The 19,045-nt window shown below is 37.7% G+C and overlaps 1 protein-coding gene across 4 annotated transcripts in view; it reads left to right on the forward strand.

The window, feature by feature from the left end:
* Nucleotides 1–17,244, forward strand: part of LOC110057486 (C-Maf-inducing protein-like) — a 39,698-nt gene extending 22,454 nt beyond the window's left edge. For 2 of the 4 annotated variants that reach the window (XM_089297504.1, XM_089297505.1), the window contains exons 3-22: nucleotides 7,882–8,010; nucleotides 8,845–8,895; nucleotides 9,204–9,275; nucleotides 9,964–10,053; nucleotides 10,267–10,311; nucleotides 10,538–10,600; nucleotides 10,977–11,057; nucleotides 11,688–11,791; nucleotides 12,086–12,190; nucleotides 12,712–12,777; nucleotides 13,214–13,279; nucleotides 13,535–13,561; nucleotides 13,931–13,979; nucleotides 14,115–14,222; nucleotides 14,651–14,767; nucleotides 15,328–15,446; nucleotides 15,523–15,544; nucleotides 15,660–15,707; nucleotides 16,070–16,216; nucleotides 16,371–16,787. In XM_089297504.1, coding sequence (XP_089153630.1) covers nucleotides 7,882–8,010; nucleotides 8,845–8,895; nucleotides 9,204–9,275; nucleotides 9,964–10,053; nucleotides 10,267–10,311; nucleotides 10,538–10,600; nucleotides 10,977–11,057; nucleotides 11,688–11,791; nucleotides 12,086–12,190; nucleotides 12,712–12,777; nucleotides 13,214–13,279; nucleotides 13,535–13,561; nucleotides 13,931–13,979; nucleotides 14,115–14,222; nucleotides 14,651–14,767; nucleotides 15,328–15,446; nucleotides 15,523–15,544; nucleotides 15,660–15,707; nucleotides 16,070–16,216; nucleotides 16,371–16,766 — 1,905 coding nt within the window. In that variant the 3' untranslated portion in view covers nucleotides 16,767–16,787. Of the gene's footprint in view, nucleotides 1–7,881; nucleotides 8,011–8,844; nucleotides 8,896–9,203; nucleotides 9,276–9,963; nucleotides 10,054–10,266; nucleotides 10,312–10,537; nucleotides 10,601–10,976; nucleotides 11,058–11,687; nucleotides 11,792–12,085; nucleotides 12,191–12,711; nucleotides 12,778–13,213; nucleotides 13,280–13,534; nucleotides 13,562–13,930; nucleotides 13,980–14,114; nucleotides 14,223–14,650; nucleotides 14,768–15,327; nucleotides 15,447–15,522; nucleotides 15,545–15,659; nucleotides 15,708–16,069; nucleotides 16,217–16,370; nucleotides 16,790–16,841 lie in introns of those variants that run through there. The other 2 variants (XM_020764078.2, XM_089297503.1) reach the window with 2 other exon arrangements.
* The last annotated feature ends 1,801 nt before the right edge of the window (nucleotides 17,245–19,045 follow it).

Below are 19,045 nucleotides of genomic sequence, written 5' to 3' on the forward strand. Positions count from 1 at the left end.
TATTTTCTTTTAAAGCCTGAAACCAAAAACCTACTAGTTACATGTACACATGCGTGTCCAAACTGTCATGTGTAAATAAACATGACAAGCAAGCAGAAGAGTTTTAAATCCTAAACAGAAAAGAAAATAGCGTTGAAATAACCATTTTGGAGGCAATTTCACATCTTCTTTAATGTAATTTCTTATCTCTGCCATAGCAGGACAACTCTATCAGAAAAGGACTTAGTGGAGCCAAAATAATCATTTGCTTGAATTATTTATTATTAATTAGAATCATTCTGCCATGTATTCTTGAAGTGGTTGCTACCTAAAAGTTTATGATTCATGGTTGTGAGAGGTTTGTCCTAAAAAAAATTGGTCTTTGATGGTGAAAAGACGTCTATGCGTGTCTTGCTGATAGAAATTTCCAAGGACTACTACAAAAAAATAACATGATTATGCTGTGATCAATATTGTAGTCTTCCTGGCTGCATGTGGCACAATACAGTTTAGGTGGATCTCATGTTAAGCAGTGGTCATTTACATAATGTAACTCTTAAAGGTTTATCAAGATACAAATTTTCTTAACTGGACTCCATGTCTTGTAATAATAACTATTATTATATGGCTTTGGCTTGTGGCCGATATAACGCGCGCTCTGATTGGTTAATTGTCACTGAATTGTAGGGCATTATTCTCCCGTAATGCCCACGGGCCGATTATGGATTATACAAATTAGGAAGAGCCCGGTTCTGAAAATTCAAGCGCATTGAAGCGATGAAAGCCGATTAAAATCAGTACGAGAATATCAGTAGCTAAAAGTTTAGAGATATTTCTTTAATAAAATGTATATAGATGACTTACCAGTCGGTAACCTTGGTGGGCACTAGTGAAAAACAATCAAAGTTTGCCTAGTCTTAAGTAAAGTTAAAATCGCTAAGTAAAAAACACCATCGGCAGATCTGCCATGCATCCTGAGCAGAACACCACAAAGAAACTTATAAGTTATCATCTTAGTCACAGCAATTACCGAAGTATTGAACTCCGTCAAAGTTCTCGTCAAATAGATTCCCTCGCTTTGACACAAGCAAGTGTAAATCAGCTTCCAGGATCATCAGATGTAAACAATCGGGCGGTTTCTGTCGGTAGCAGTGTTTCTGATAACTGCAGGCGTTCACAAGGCTTGAAATGTTCATCCATAAATCCCAGAATGAAGAAGGCTAAGATATGTTGTCGAAAGCGAATGCAAAGATCGAGTTAAGCTTATTTTGAGCAGTGCATTCTGAAGCATTAGTATCTTCTTTCACCGAAAGACGGTTGGTTTGGACAATTTTGAAGCACTTGCTGTCTTTTCTACATGCGTTGACGTCTCGCCCCAAAAGTCGGAAAAACTTCCCCATCAACTTGTGGTACCACGATACTAAAATACGTTTTTGAGGCTGTGACAGTGACTTTTCCGTAAAGAAATGAGTGTTTTTAACGGAATACGTAATACAGTGGTGAAGTTCACTGACTGTGTAGTTTTGCCCTAGGTTTGAGACGATGAATGAATCGGTAAACGCGCGCATCGCCGGATGTAAATTGATGACTTCCGCTTGAATGATTTTTCTCTTTATTGATGAGCCATATAATAAACAACTTAATAACCTCGACCGTTCGGTCGTTACGGGAAAATCTCAAACCTCGGCCTACCGTATTGACCTCGCTATCGCTCGGTCAATACGGCAAGGCCTCAGTTTGAGATTTTATCGTAACGACCTCACTCTCGGTCATTAAGTAGTTATAAATACTTTATTTATATAGCGCTATTTCTATCGCTATCCAATAGCGCTTGCAGTGTTAGAAAGCTTACCTTTACCACTTGCCTTGCCATGATGCTATCTGCATACTTTATATAATTGTGTAATGATTATTCTAGACATAACTGTTTTATGGGAAAATATACCACTCATAAAAATTCACATGAAACTACATGTGCATGCAGGATTTTCTATATCCTCACAAGTGAGGATATTGATGACGTCATTTCCCTTGCATTTCATTTCCATGCAAACACTCAGTCTGTCTACAGTATGTAATAAAAAGAAAATTACACCCCTGATGGTGGCGTTAAGATATGAGTTTCATTTTCTTGTGTCAAGAACAATATGTTTTACTCACTGCACTTGTTTGTAAAATATATTTGTCTTTACCACCTGAAAATAAAGTTCATATCTTCACACCGCCATGTAATATATTCAATATATTGTGTATTAATACCCATCCTAAGGAGGGCTATTAGAAATTCCAAGGGGTAGTGAGGGCTTAAAAGCCAAATTTTATAAAAGGAAAGTATGAACTGAAACTGGAATTCCCTGAAGGATTAGGGGTAGGGGGGGCCCAAACCAAAATTCCCACATAGGTGGGGTGTGCAACACATTGAGTATTCTTGTTATACTGTGTTAAGTCTCGTGCAGCTTGCCTTGTAATACGAATTGTATATGTCGCAGTTCAAAATTACAACTAGTTCCAGTACTAATCGAGGCCGGGGCTAGAGTTTACATTGAAAAGGAAAGAAAGAAAAGAAAGTATAATTTACAACTAATTGTTGGAAAATATTTATTTAGCATATTTCCAATCATCTTTTGGCTGTTAGGCTGAGTTAACTTTTTGTTTGGGTGAATCAATGAATCTTTATATTTCCCTTTCTTTTTTAAGTCCCCTGATAATTTGTTAATTCCTCTCCGTCTGGTGTGTGTTCACAATATTAGAATTAGAGAAGTGTTGGTAATAATGTTGTTTACTCCTAACCAGTGATTGAAAGTAAATTTATTTCTTTACATTTTATGTTTATGCCAGTTCGAATTGAAGAATAAATTATTTTTTGCACATATTGATCTTCATATCCCTTTTGTTAGCCAAGGTTTGGCTGAAAGCTAAACACCATCCAGCCTGCTTGAAGATTATAAACTCCTAGACACAATGTGGGGATGATGTTCAATTTGTTAAATTGCACATGTCAGTTAAAATTGATTGTTAGTGAGGTTTCTGATTCACTCTGTGGCAGTCAAAATTATATTAAACTACACAATCCATATAATGCATTGTATATGAAATTGCATTTGCCATGTTTTGGTTGTTGGTTGTTTCCTTCTTGTCTTTGGTACACGTAATATATTTTTTTTTTACAAGGCAGCGCATCTCTGTATATTTTGAACAGTGCCAGTATTATTTCTGCATTGCTTGTTTTAATATGCTTTTTTTTTTTTTTGCTGCATATGGCCCTGTACAAAAAATGTTTTTCCCTGTGGCTTATTATACATGTGCAATAAGATATTTTCTGTACTTTACTGGATTATACAGAAGTTCTTGTTGTGTAATCTCTTTACTGGAAATCAATTATTTACAACCAAGGTTATTTTGACTTGAAGAGAGCTCCCATAGCTCTGGATGGGCAAAGTCCCATGTTGACTGCCAAGGTTATTGGAATAAGATGAAGTTTAATTAAGTTGCTAACATAAAAGAGCCACATGTGATAGATGTACATGTATTATTTTTCCAAAAGGGAAGATGATTTCACTTAACTATTCTGTAGTAAACACTGCCATTCAGACAACTAATCCATTCTATCTATATTTTTATTCATAATTTGGCAAGGAGATGGGAAAATATTTACATATAAAGTGAAGGTGGTGCTAGTGTTATATGTACCTGTCAACTCTGGATTCCTCTGTATGGACTTTCTGTTTTAATTATGTTTCAATGTTAACATTTAGTGTTTGACAATGTTTTGGGGGTTGTGTGTGTTGTTTTTTTACTGGCTCATAGTACATGTACCTCTTATTTTGTACCAAACTACGTATAATTGTGAATAGTTTTTGTACATGTAGAATTTTTTTTGAGTAGCATGTTAGTTTATTCACTCATTGGTCTCTTTACTGATCATATCATGGATGAAATAATTTTATAACTTGGCCAGCTGGGGATTGTATGATATGATTATAATTCTGCGTGCAACTGTTTGGCACAGTTTATTGAAAGGTTTTTTTTTGTCTCCCTCTAGTTTCTGAAATACCACAATGTTTTTAAAAAAAGTCTGGTATCTGGGTTAAAATCCCCAACTATGAAAGTTTCAAAGTTTCTACACGAAGTAAAAAAGGAAATATTGAAATATGTTTTTCATATACTGGTTTGTAATTAAGCTTTAAAACATCATAACAAATCAAATTCATTTCATTTTAAAGTAGGGGGGGTGGGCTTATATCTAGGGTGCTTATATCTGAAGGCTTATACAATGTAATAATGTGTAATACATGTAATGTGAGAGCAATACACGTGCTTTACGCATGTGTAATGCTGCAATCCCTTTGACCGGTACTGTACATTTTGTTTACAGGTACATGTAGATAGGCTTATAAGCAACAGTGTTTTCAAGTGGCAGTTTACAGTATGGAAAAAAGAAACAAATGATGAAAATGACTTTCTTCTAGGTGTATGCTAGGCTCTACATGTACAGTACTGAGCTGTCATTAACTTTTGAGTCACCCATAACAAACTTGTTATTTTTTGGGTGAATTGTGGCAAGAACAGGCAAGTTCATCCGTTATTGACAGTCCTGCATGTATATGGCATAATTATACAGCGTAACATAAAACTGTAATAAAGCCATTTTTATTTGTGCTAGTGTTTTTTCCACAAAATTTCATGGTCTTTGTTTGCTACCACGAAACCATTTTTCATTAAATTTCTAATGCTAGGGTGTAATTTGCTCTGTTTGCCCATGGGTAGTACAGTGCAATGCTGGGAACTTTTGAATTTGGCATGGAGACCTCACACCATGTGGTCATCAGTGGCTGATCTAGGGAGGGGCCCAGATTGCCCCCCCCCCCCCCCCCTTATTTTGGGTAAAAAAAAAAAAATATCACAGAAGGAAGAAAAGCTGGCAGGGCAAGTGAAAAAAAAGGCCCCCTTAGCTCAAGGTATGGATCTGCCACTGGTCATAACATAAAGAATGCCAGTTTTCTTATCCTTAGCTTACAGAGTTTCTGAAATTCAAACATTCATACTCTGTTCATCTGAAGTCCACACACGTGTAGGTGAAGAAATTTGCAAAATGTAAGCGTAATTCTTTCCTTGCAACTGTTGGCTCAAAACTGCATCGAGAGTTGTTGTTATTGTTATTTTCTTATGGTGCTTACATGTACTACATGTTTATCATTGTTGCTATTGTTGACTTGTAGTTTTACTTTGCTGTGGAACCTCATCTTTGGCAAGCATATAATTATAAATGATTTTATTTCTTTAGCAAATTTGATCCCACACATATGCCAGACTTGCTACAACTAATACATGTATGTGTGATCTTAGAGGATTTTGTCATACTAATAGTAAAAATCATGGTGAAAAAAATGATGGTGAAATAAATTTTATCAAAATGTTCTCTTTTTTTTATTGTGCATGCAATCTTTTGGCAATCCATATCCACCAAAATTGATTGTGACTCATTTAAATTTTCATTTATTTGTTCAACACATGCATGGGATTTATTCTTGCCCAAAATATATATTTTTGTTAATCCATGTTGCTTTCTGTTCATTATTTTAAGTCAAACTTCAATCAGTGTTTCAATTCTTGAAATAATTAAAAAAAGTCATAAGAAGTCATTTATTGTTTTTTTTTTTGTCTTGTGAATTTTGTTTTTTGGACAAAAGGCAGCTGATGAATGACAGATGTGTTTTTGAATTTCATGTAGAACATTTATTTTCTCAATCTCATTTTATTTCCCCAGAATTTAAAATCATGTTACTTATCAACATGATTTTCTTGTTAATCTGCAGTGTGCTTGGTGTTATAACTTTATGTGGATGATTTCAACGAAAAATGTTTATTTTAAAGCTATAAAAATCTTTAGTTATCTCACCAACATGTAATATTTAAGGTTTGGATTATTCAAGGTGTGCACATAGCGAGTGATAGTTAATTTATTTTATTGGAATTGCATTTTACAAATATGCAAATTGTTCTGGAACTTTCAAGGGTTTTTTAGCCTCTGGCAATCAATTATTCTAGATAACAAAAGCTGGATCTTTTCAAGAAAATATAATAATATTTGTAGTATGTATAATGTTGTGGTTTAAAGTTGGTTTTTGGTGTAAAACCTGTAAAACAATTTTATTTTCATTTTTGTTGTTTATGAATATTATAATGATTGTGAGACTAAGGAAAATAAGAGTCAAACTGATTTCAAAGATGTCAAGTACAAAGTCAGTTATCATTAAACATGGAAATTAAGGTAAAACACAATCAACATGTCCACCGACACACTACTGACTTATCTGCTTGTTTAACTTTTAACTTTAATTTACTTTTAACTTTTACCTGGTACATTGTGCATGTATGTTGGAAGGAGTGATCAAAGGACATTCTTATACCTCCCAACTCAAATACATTTTCCAATTGGAGGAGAACGTGTCGTGTGGTGGATCAAAACTCATCAACTCCCCATAGCCTGCGTAGCAAGCGTTCCCATACAAAGAGCTTTTCCACATTCTGGCCACATGTAAATTAGAGCGAGAGCAAAAATCGACGAAGCAGGAGGTGGTGGGGTGAGAAAGGGAACGCTTGCCTGCAAGCCCCTTGATTTGACAAATGCCCACTGGTTTTCATGGCTGAGTTCATTTATTGATTGACATCTTTGCTAGCCACACAAAAATCACAATAGTGGATAATAGTGCTACATGTATCTACATACCTGTTTGGAGGGCAGTAATAAGTCAAATGTTCAGCTTAAGATCAGCTTTTCCTGTGCTTTAACTCTAACTGTTCATTAGCTTGACGGTCATTTAATTCCCTTGCTGCTAGAAAAATAGTGAACCGTTGTATTAAAGAACCGACAGGAAATCAGAAGCCTTTGTTTGAAAATTGTCAGCGCAAGTAAATTCGCTTTTGCAGGGAAAACAACAACCAGTTGCCGGGTTCTAAAATTCGGTCTCACGTTATCTGGACACCAAAAACGACTCGCGATCAGAAAAGCTTAGAAGCGAGGTTGGCAAATAAGACCATCAAAGATTGGCTCTACTTCCCTGGTTCCTGTTTGATCTTTGTGCACGATCGATAATTAAAACAGCAGCTGGAAGATTTTAAAAGCTTTTGCCGAATCCAGCAGGTAACACAGGCAACAAATCTTAACCCCCTAGAAGATGATGTCTTCTGAGTAATTTTTCGAATACGAATACCTTATTCGAATACCATTCACCTCAAGTCTAATAAATCTTTGCTGGGGCTAGCACAATTTCACGAACCTTCCCCCACGGCATTGTGCAAGTCACACTTGAGTTATTCCTGGAATCAGTCAAGCAAATTTGATACACTTGTCAATCAAGATGGTCACACCGCATGAATCAGGAGCCCCATTCGTGGGCAAACGGGTTTTTCAAAATCGAGGGGTTTGCAGGCAAGTGTTCCCTCCCATGCCTCACCATCCCCTGCTTCGTCGATTTTTTTGCTCTCGCTCCAATTTATGCATGGCCAGAATGTGGAAAAGCTCTTTGTACTGGAACGCTTGCTACGCAGGCTAAACTCCCTAGGGAGACAACAACTTGAACTTTTGACTCACATGTGTTAAGGTCGTGCTCCTTAAAACTGCTGCAAATTTGTGAGCCAGCCAGAGTCAAGCAAACGATTTCCTCTCATTTTTTTTCTATTTTTTGAGTTGGGAGGTATAACAAAACACTCAGTGACTGGTCCCGCAAGAAACAGTGAGTTTTGTTTCCCCTTGACTTCAATGTTCCCCGAGGTGAAGCGGAGGGGAACATTGAGGGTCTTGGGAAAACAAAACTCACTGTTTCTCTTGGGGCCAGTCATCAAGTGCTTAATATTCTTGACAGTTTCAAAAGTAATAGTTTATTTTCTTTATGTATCTAGTGTGTAGGGTTTATGGAATGTCCGTTATCGTATCAAGAAATACTGGATGCATATACTGTAAACAGATGGGATACAGGTCAACACTTTTGCATTAGGGTAACAGTTCCAGATGGATCAGTATTACTAAAGGTGAATACACTTGTTGTGCTATATTCTTTGTGGGAATTAACAGTATTTAGTTCTCCTCTTTTGCATTTTGATTTGTCGATTGGCATGCCAAATTGAAACAAGAATCATGAAATAGGGAATGTTGCACTGCTAAACAATGTGGGGACACTGGTATTATTTACAAGTACAGAACTGACTACATAAATTGAAGGTTGCATGCATACAAGTTCATAACCAACTGGTAACATGTGGCTGAATAATTAGGACACAAAATAGTGCTGTTCATTTTGTCATGTTCATGGCAACATCAATAAGTTTACCAATAATATTTATAAGATAACTTAAAATAAATTATGTTCATGTGTATATATAGCAATACCCAGCAGTTATTGTGTTGTTCATACATGTTGGTGTATTGCTTAGACAGAGTACAGCTGTTTCGAGTGAGGTTGTCCAACAAAAGTATAAGAAGTGTGTGCGTGACAATGTCAAAAGGTGTTAGGAATAATGGTGGTTCATAGTAGTTTGACTGAAGCTCAAGGACCATGTTTCAGTGTAATGGAAGGAAACAGTGCTCACAAACACATGTATAGATGCTTTCCCCTTCCTTGCTTGTAGAAACAATAAGAACCCAAGCAATACCAAACTGTTACTGCCCATTATCCCAATTGTACATTAAAAAAAAAATTGATATTATTTTATTATATTTAATATTCTTTTGTGGAACAACCGTGTTGAAACAGCTTTATAAACTATTGTACATGTATTTATGTCTGTTAGCAGTATATTCTCAAAGTATTTTGGCCAAACAGGAACAGTCTGTCATGTCAAGCTGAATTATGTTTTCCCTTTTAGGCATCCAATGCATATTTGAGAGATCAATGGCTTCACTCATTAAAATGGAAGGTATGATGTCTCTTTTATTTTGAAGAACTTATTGTCATTTACAAGAGACTGGCAAACAATGTTTAGTTTGTTTAAAATATTAATTTACATTATAATAATGCATTTATTTAGTTATGAGAAAGATATAAATTCTGTTGTCACAAGCTCCTAGAACAACAAAAAAATTCTCATTCCCGAATGGGAATCAATGCCATGACTTTCTGTACACTTGTCAAATGCTCTAACCAAATGTTCTAGCATGATTCAAAAGTGTGCAGTGTAATAATTTAACAACTGAAATGTGTGATACATTTTTCTTGTATTTGCAGGTTAACCTGTTAAGATACAAAAGACTTATATCAAAATCCAGTGATCCTGAAGGCCTAACAAAGGAACTCAGGGTATGCACTGAAATCATTTGTTATCAGCAAGAAACTACATTACCAACTGCTTAGCCTTAGCAGGATCAGACTATTAATCTTTGTGCCATGATACATTTGTAATTCATCCACTAAGAGGAAAATGTTTAAGCTCCGGATGTGAAAAATCCATACTTACGGTACATACTGTAGCCTTGCGGGGCCAGATGTGTACATATAGAAGATTGTCTGTGTTTGGTCTTTGATGGTTTTGAAATTACATCTGAGCAACAGCCAACAAGAAACACTGTATCTTTGTATGGCTTTGCACTGTATCACCAATGTGAAATTTGTCAGGTCAATTCTTCTGGATAACTTTGGGCTGGGGTTGGGGGAGGGAGGCATGAATTGAAATCCCTTTGCTCAGGCAGATGCTATCAGTCAGTCAGTCAGTCAGTCAGTCAGTCAGTCAGTCAGTCAGTCAGTCAGTCAGTCAGTCAGTCAGTCAGTCAGTCAGTCAGTCAGTCAGTCAGTCAGTCAGTCAGTCAGTCAGTCAGTCAGTCAGTCAGTCAGTCAGTCAGTCAGTCAGTCAGTCAGTCAGTCAGTCAGTCAGTCAGTCAGTCAGTCAGTCAGTCAGTCAGTCAGTCAGTCAGTCAGTCAGTGCATGGTTGTTGCATCTCCTTATTGGTGCAGTGTAACTAAATTGGTTTGTCGCATGTTTCATTAACAGGAACTGGTTCTCTTCTCACTAACAACACCAATACAAGATGATGTAATATTCACAGTTCCTTTGGAGATGGTCTCAGATATTCTTGCACATGTAAGTACATGTCACTCTTGCACCTGAAAAAAATTATTTTGGTTCACGATTGGTGCTTCCACTGTACTGTATGTTAGAGTGGTCAACAGTAAATGCAGGTTGTACTTAAATAGTCTGTGAGTGACTGGTATATTGTTCATTTCTGGTAAAAAGGATGGAACATGACAAAATTTAATTTCTAACTGAGGTTAAATAAATGTGTTTTTATTGCAGCATTTTATCTCATTTTCTGACGAGGAACAAGAAAACATTATAGTGGTGAGTATGGATGTCAGTCTTTTACCATGTAGCTGTTGTTAATATCCAGTTTGCTGGGGGACAGGGTGTTGCATAACAAGCTCAAACAGTTGCCAATAGCAGAAATTCACCCTGGGTATTCTGGTAAAGATGTTTAGTATACCATGGCATGTTTTGGATTAGACCAGTCTGTAGAGGCTTCATGTTCACTTGTCATTGATTTCTTTCTTTTCTGTCTTACTTTAAGACACTTGCACCTGTTCTGGAATATGTTCAGCCCTCCCCAGAAGTGTGTGCTTTCTTTAGCAAGGTAGGTTTTTTTTTTTTGGTTCGGCTGACCATTCCTAAAGGATCTATGCCTCAAGTGTGGATCACATCTAAAAGTAACAGAAAACTGTGACTTCCATCTTCTCCATCTACGTTGTATTTGTTTACCATCAATGCTTCTTTGTTATCCATCTTCAATTTGATTTCCATCACTCATATGCACGTGTAGCTATAGCCAAGCAATGATGTATTTTCTTGTATAAACAGTATCATAGACTGTGCTAAACACTTCAACACTTAAATAAAGTGATTTATTTTATTTTTTCAGGTATTTATATGTGAAGAAAATGAGTAAATCTTTCCAGAAATGAAATTTTGTATTAGTGATTCACTTTAGTTTGTTATTTGTTTTACTTCAGCACTGCAAAGGCCAACTTTATAATAATGAAGTATTAGATGTCTTCCTACCTGCTGTACACAGAATTCTTAAACACAACATGGTGAGAATTATCTCCTGTATATGCTTGAAGTAGTGTAGTAGGTTTTTGCTGCCATGAGCAGGATTGTCACATAGAGAAATTGCTAGCACAGGGTTGTGATGACATTTAATTACCAAGGACTAAAAATATTGCAGTGCAGCATACTTTATTTTATAGCTGTTGCTTGGACTGGAAAACTGTCACAGGGTACATGTAATGTCATGAAAATACTGTAGGTAGAACATTTGACACTTTAATAGGGTGCTTGTTGAATATAATTATTGTCCATACATGTGTGTGGGCCTCTGCAGAGCTCTTTCCGTTTTTTTTTTTTTTTTACCAGCTTAAAGGGGCTCAGTCACAGTTTGCACATATTGACAAGTTCAGCCTCAATTTTTCAAATTCATCGTTTGTAATCTGTGTTAATCTTCTCCACCCTTAGCCATTCTTGTTACTTTATGGTTTATCATTATCTCTTTGGTTTTTTTCTATCTTATTAAACTGTTATTTTCAGGTTTCCTACCATTTAAAGGCAATTTTGTATGTGGCCAAAATAACTCAAAATACGGTGACTGAGCCCCTTTAAGCTGGTCTTGTAAAACTGGCCATTCTTCTTTCTTCTGATCAAAAACATGTGACTGTCCTTTTTAGGATTTTGGAAAATATCCACACCTCAGAATGTTTGTTCAAGATTATATTTATACATTGTTCTGTAAAGATGAAGATGCTGATGTTGTCAGAGAATTTGTTGAGAGGTGAGCAGTTTGTACTCCCTAGTCAAAGTCTTTCCTTCCTGTTTGGTTTCTTTTGTAGAAAGAGTTCCAATTCTTAGATAGGCCTGGCCCTCAGATGTCCTTGAAAAAGGCGATCTTCGTAACAACAGCAAAATACTGAAATGGAAACAGATTCATGTATAAACCCCCCAAGGAAAGCCTTCTACCATGGATACCCCAAAGAGTATCCCGGTACCTAACTCAAGAATCTCCCAATGATTATCATTTGCAAGTGAAATAATGTACTAATAATAAATGGTATTTATTCACTGCCAGTGTCCACAGTCCTGGTGCTGCTTGTCCACATCCTAGAGTCCTTCCAAATCTAGTTGCTGTTGTTCTTTCTGCTGTATACTCCACATTCGACCAAAGTGACAAATTGTAAGTTTCATGTTGTAGTTTTGTGTTATTTGTTTTATGTTTTGATCTCAAAGAGAAGCTCCTCTGTTAAGGTTTTATCACATCTTTTGTAGCTACAGTATTGTTTTTACAAACCACCACTCCTTGAGTGGTTGGTTGTCACTAATCTAAGATGAAAAGCTTTTTAAGGCTTTAATTGTCTTTTTCAAGTGAATGTATCTCTTTGACTGCCAATTTTAAGTTACAGTTTCCAGTTCAAGTGTGAAGGACAAAACACCTCTGTAGTAAACTCAATTTGAAATGAATACTTCAAAAATGATCCTGCTCTGCGGAACAAGGCCTCTGTGATTATCTTGTGTACAAATGTGTATTAATTATATCATGATTTTTATTAACACAACTGGCCAAGTTATAGGCTTCTTTGTTATGCTTGATGGATGTTTGTCTAGCAGCAGTTATTTTGTACCTAATGCACCCACTCCAACTGAATGTGTAGGCAGTATGTGATTTGAACCTTTTTTTGTTTCTCATTTCATATACAGGCTTGTCAAATACGAAGAAATCAACACAAAATTCTTGCTCTGCTTCATGACAGTGATGGATACTATGTAAGTATATTGTATTTACTGATTGAACTTCCTCCTCAGAGACCCAGGGGCAGTTAGTTGGGGCAGGAGGAAATAAATTAGGCAAAAATTGAAGCGTCGCAGGTTTACAAGTAAGGCGGGAAAATCCTTACTTGTAAACCTTTGTCACTTCAATTTTTGCCTGATTTATTTCCTCCCACCCCATCTAACTGCCCCTGGGTCTCTGAGGATGACTGAACTCTTGCACGCCCCTAGAACTCAAAATACCCATTGTCCTTACTTGTTCCTATACCCTTTTCTATTTGTGTTACTGCTAAAGTTCCAAGAATTTATTGGTACATGTACATGAAGAAAGTAACCACCAATTGATTTTCCCTTCTTTCCCATCAAGTTTCTGCTTGACAATATTGATGATAGTAATAATAATGACAACTTTTGGTATGAAACTCAATTTCAGTGCCCAGTTTGAAGACTGGAGACCGAACCTGTCAACATTACTTCAACCAATTCCTTTCCCCAAAGAGTAAGTAATGACAATATTGTTATTGTACATGTGAAAGAAAAAAAATGAGAATTATCTTTTGAGCAGGGCAATGCCTAGAAAAGAAAGGAAAATAGTTTCCTAGTACATGTATGTTGTACTATTGCCGAACAGCTTTTGCTTGGAAACTTTACTGTTAATTGGGTGAACCTGAAAACGAAAGCCTGAAATTTACTGTAGTTAAAAGTATTGTTATAGTTTTTAGTACTTACCCCTATTGAAATTCGTCTCTTGCAGAGCCCTGAAGAACGAGACATTTGTGCTGTAAGTACTTAAACTTGTCAGTTCTCTAATGCCTTTTGCATTGGTTCACATCAGAAAGCAATGTATACACTGTATTGCTTTACTGATCATGAGTACAGGTTACCATGCACACTGTTTCTTTGTTCAGGCATTCACTGATGCAAGAAAGAAATAAGTGGTGCCAAACCATGAGAAAAGTCCCCATTGTATATGTGGGTCTGTCACTCATTTCTCTCACTTGTACTTATGAGTCCAAAGTAAAACTGCCAGCAATATAGACTAAGGACAGGTTATAAACTGCTTTAGTTTCTTTTGCATGCAAGGGGGTTAACGCAAATGTCATAACGAGCATACAGGTTGTGATGCCAGTGATTTTCTTTTTATCATCAGCTACATCAGTGCAGTGATAAAAGCATTTGCTGAGGATCAGCGGTGTGAGGTAAAGACATGTCCATTCCCAGTGACTGATTCTCAACTGTACTTCATTATGTTCCTGCCAAATTCAACTGACTTGTATTGAGAATAAACAGTCAGCTTGAAGTCAATACTGAGTCTGTTTTCTTTGGTGTTATAGGTACATCAGTCGATCCTTCCTGTCAGAAAAGGCAAAGATGGCTGGATTGACATCATCTGCCCTGGAGGAGTCTCCTGTTTTGATGAAGGACACTTTTTCTCTCATGTGGTAAGGTCTTTGGCTTTTACGACTGTAATCTTACTCTCGGAGAGCTTGGCAAGGTCCTGATGTGTTCTTGAGTAAGACACTTTACTCTCACACTGCCCCTCTCCAGCCAGTGAACTGTTACCATCTATGTAGGGCAATCTGAAAAAAGTTATGAACGTTAGTTAGTCTGTGATTGTCTAGCATCCAGTTCATGGGTAGCCAGATTCTCAGATGGTTCCAGTTTGGACGCCCTCAATTCCCAGTGAAACTGAGTGACCTTTGAGATTCGAGCTAATTCAGGGGGAGTTGCAATGCTCAAGTCACTTCATGCCCCCACCCCACCCCTCCAAAACTCCAGGTAATTTTCCAGAGGTGTTTACTTAGCCGGTGGACTTGTTCGTTGTCAACTGATGCTGAGAGCTTTCACTGCTCTACCTATTGAATTTCAGATGTCACGGTTGTTAAATTGTTGTGGGAGAAGGAAAAAGACTCTTTTGGACCTCAAAGAATCCATGCTTGGGCCTTTCATGCTTCTTGCGTTAAGGGGTGACAGCAGTTTTATTCAGGTAAGTGCAATTATTTATAGGGTATAAATTCAGCTGGCCAGAGTGGAATCAGGTCTTGGGATACAGTGTTTCAAGTTTCTTCTTTCTTTCTTCTTTCCCCTTTAATCCCAGGTTCATAGCTCGAGTCAATTACTCTATGTAGTCCTTGAGCCAGAGGATGAAACCTTAGTTTGTGGCCATTAAAATGAAAGCTATTGAGCTGGCCCCAGTTGTTCGAAGGCTGGATAACGCTATCCACCGGATAAATCACTATCCGGTGGATAAGTGTTAACAAAACAAACCACGCTATCCACTGGATAGGGATTTATCTGGTTGATAGTGTTATCTACCTTTCGAACAACCCGAACCAGTGCTTTGACTGATGTGGTACTGTTCATCGTACTTTTTAAGGTGGTTCTAGCTTTTGAATCTGTGTATGTAACCCTAGTGTGTGACCATTCAAGTGAAAGCTATTGAGTAGTACTTTCATGTGGTAGTGTTTATCATGCTATATACAAGGTGTTCTTACCATTAAGTCTGTGGACGAAACCCCAGTCTTGATTCTCAATCGTTTTCCACAGACGCTGTCGTTTATGTTAGAAGTTGAGGTCCTACAAGACGAGAATGAAAAATTGCAGATTATATCGACATTAGAGAGCACGGAGGAAGGAAAAATGTGTTATGAAGCTCTCTGTCAGAAGTAAGTCTAAAACGCGTGCAAATAGTCACTGATTTACTTGGGATCAAAACCTAACTTATTGTTCTTTATATTTTAGGAAAGCCAAGTTCAGACAAATGGTAAGTAACTTATTACTATATAAAGTTCTTTTCACAGTGCCGTTCCTATTTTGTGTTTGGTTAACTGTAAAAACTCTTGGATGCCAAAAAATAGTGTTTTTTTTTCTTTTTGCAGCAGGAGAAGGGTGGACCAACAGTCCTGACTCTACCAACAAAATCAACGGTAAGTTATTAACATAAGCTTAACCAACGGCAACGATAACTGGCGATAAGCGACTGCAAAGATTTTATTGAATAATAACAGGAACACCACCAACAACCCTTCTTTCTCCGTTTATGCCTGCTATGCAGGATGTAAGAGCAGTAGTTTATACTTTTGCTTAATTATTTACACTTGTACTATAAATACGAACGTCAAATGTTGACAGCCTTACCAAAATGACATAAAGTCTTATTCCAGTGAAAGGGAAGGCATGCTGCTGAAATAGTGTCATCTATCGTCAAGTCGTTGTGCTATGCTTTCACCGTAACATACATGTATTCTCCTGGCGTGTATTTTAACGCAATGTTTTTGCACTTCTACAGGATGACGATCTGGCTCGACTGCTCAAGTCCGGCTCATTTGGGAATCTTCAAAGCCTTAATCTTGCTTTCACGCACGTGACAAGTGCGTGTGCTGAATACTTGGTTCAGCTGCCAGCCCTGCTGCACTTAAATCTCTGGTCAACACAGGTCAGTTGAGAGGAACCCATTACGAAGGCTATGCCTTAAACCGATTCCATAAGTGGCGCCGAATTCGAATGACAATACCATTATAGGGTAAAATAATCCGTTGTCTGGAATCAGAAGCACGCGGGTAAGATTTTGACTTTTTTTTTTTTTTCAGTTTGGCGACAGAGGTCTTCACATGGTCGCTGAGCAGCTCCACAACTTAGAGTCCCTGAATCTCTGTGAGACGCCCGTGACGGACGATGGTCTGTCATCCTTGGTAATCATGTCCAGTCTCCGCAACTTGAACCTAAACAGCACCAGACTCTCACCGACAACATACGAAAAACTCAAGGTGAGTGGTCTATTATTGACATTAGAGTCGTTTTTTTTTTTTCGATTGCCACTGCTCAACGTTTTGATTGGTTGGAAAAAGCACCCGGACTTTTTTTTTCAACTAATCAGAACGAATATTTTTTCAACCAATCAGGTAACGAAACAAATCGTTAGGCTCACGCGGCCTCCCTCCCTTGCAACACATTACACGGTTTTGTTATTTCAGTTTAGGGTTTAGGGTTAGGGTTAAGTAAGATCGGTGTTTGATTCAGTGTCAAAAGTAATAATGTTTTTGTTGTTTTCTGTTCTTAAGAAATTACCGAGACTAGAGGAATTTGATGTGAGGTACACGGATGTTTGACTTGTGAATTCTGCTAAGTTTATCGCCTACGTGCCTTATGACAAGAAACAGTAGATGCATCCGTGACACGTCACGCAATCATTGAGACCCTGGTCTGTTCACATTAGTTACCAGGGTCCACTGACGCCGTCTTGGTAGCTCGTCCGTATCCTTGGAGAGGCTGGAAACTAACACTAGCACAGAGTCGTGTTCTTACAGTTGATTTTGTTGCTTTGCGGTCAACAGTTTTGTAGAGTAGGTTCTAAAATTATTATTATTTGTTCGGAGCTCAGCAGAAACAAGAGAATTAACGCAAATAGTTGTATTGTACAGAGATCTATATATTTGTGCTGTTGTGGCACGTTGTAGATACAAATGCTGTTTGGTGTGAACGCCATTCTTTATTTCATTAAGGGTTATATCATTCCATTTCCCTCTTCAGTTAATAAGTCGTGTGATGTTTCCTGTTTGTGGTACAGTAGGGGGTTGGGAATGAGTAGACACACTGGTAGCGACCCACTCGGGTCCAGTTCCTCGTCTAAAACTTTGCGCCTACGACCATGCCACCGTGGCGTTCAACGTGGAATAACTCTGATTAGTTCCGTGGCCTAAAAAAATCTGCAATTTGTGTTTGTCGTCAGCGGGTAAATTATTTCGTGGGAGAAGCGTGTTTATGTTGCTAATTTTAAAGTTCGAAGGCTTGTTTTGTTGAACTACGTTGGGAAAAAGGAGAGAGACTCACAGTTAATCTAAAATGAGAGACGTTTATGTAATATAGCGTCAGAGGAAAAAAATAACTGTGTAAGTTGGATATTTTCTGAGAGAATCGACTTGGTTCTGTTGCAAATTAAACGTTTTTTCATGCCGGTAGAAGGATCATTGCAAATACAACAAGTGGTAAACCGTATTGTTGTGTTAATTTGTGTTAAAACATAGAATCAGCCGATCATTGCGGAGTATTCTCTGGAACACCAGAACGAATATAATTATAATCTAGGGCCTTCGAGCAACAGCGGTTTCAAAAGTTTATAATTAGTTTATTATTCATTTTAAAACAACGGCTCTGTAGTGGGAGTCTAGTGTGTCCATACTTCCTTTGAGAGATTTTGCAAAACCTGAGCCTCTAAAACTTCTCTCTTCTCGTGCTTTATTTATCCTCACGCCTGAGAAGTCAGAATAAACCTCCGCCCCCCCCCCCCCTCCTCAAAAAAAAAAAAGAATCAAAGAAACAAATTCATGACGCAAGGGATCCATGTAGTGGCTTGTGATTGGTCGTTTACATACCCACGAAAATCTACGTTATGAGGGCGGATTTATTACAGAATGCATTTTCAAAAAGAATCGGGAAAAATGTTTACCATGTGTCCCAGGTTTTTAAAACGAGAAAATATTTCAAGCTGAAACTTGAAATTAGACGACAGCCAGTGATATACACCGTAAGTTAATTTGAAACCCCTGTCAACAGTGAACACTTTTAGGGATAGTGGAATGGTGCATTTCTTTCTGTGAAAGCCTAGTGTATAATGCTTTTAATAGTGAATGTTCTACCAAGAGGCCTAGCGTATCAGTGAAAGTGGTGGCAGTCCTTGGCCTTTCCTACACAAATTCCCCAGGTGAATAACAGACAAGCATTTTCTTTCTCCGAGTGATCTGTTGCCAGCTGTTGTGTCTTTCCTGTATAACAAGGCCCAGGTCCGCAGCTGCTTTGGTCTCCAGATAAAATGCGCCCACGTTCTTTATCACGTGAAACGAATCTTACCTAGCGCAATATCTCGATGCCACTTCCTGTTCCGGTGTTCTTTGGTTTGCATACCTTGAAATGTCTATTTTTGGCTCGAAAGAAGGTTTTAGATAAATCCATGCATTTGGTAGCAGTTGTTTTGCTAGAAAACTGCGCATACTCTGAACTTTTTCCCGCTGTGTTCATCTGACTGTGATTTCCCCACTTCTTGGCCAATCGGGAACCACTTATGCCTGCGAAGCACATGTTAGTGCACGTGCGGTTTGTGGTTGGCTGATTGGCTCAGAAATTTGGAGTGCCTTGAACTAAAAGCAAAAATCAAAAACTTAGCGAGGTTGACAGGTTACGTTTCACCACTATTGACAATGTTCTCTCCTTTCAAATAGTCCAGCTTCGAGTTAACCGAGACCGCTGAACAGAAAGAGTAAAGACTCAT

This window comes from Orbicella faveolata, unplaced genomic scaffold (genome assembly GCF_042242905.1).
Source record: "Orbicella faveolata isolate gen_17 unplaced genomic scaffold, um_ofav_v1 contig_3, whole genome shotgun sequence".
Classification (NCBI taxonomy): domain Eukaryota; kingdom Metazoa; phylum Cnidaria; class Anthozoa; order Scleractinia; family Merulinidae; genus Orbicella; species Orbicella faveolata.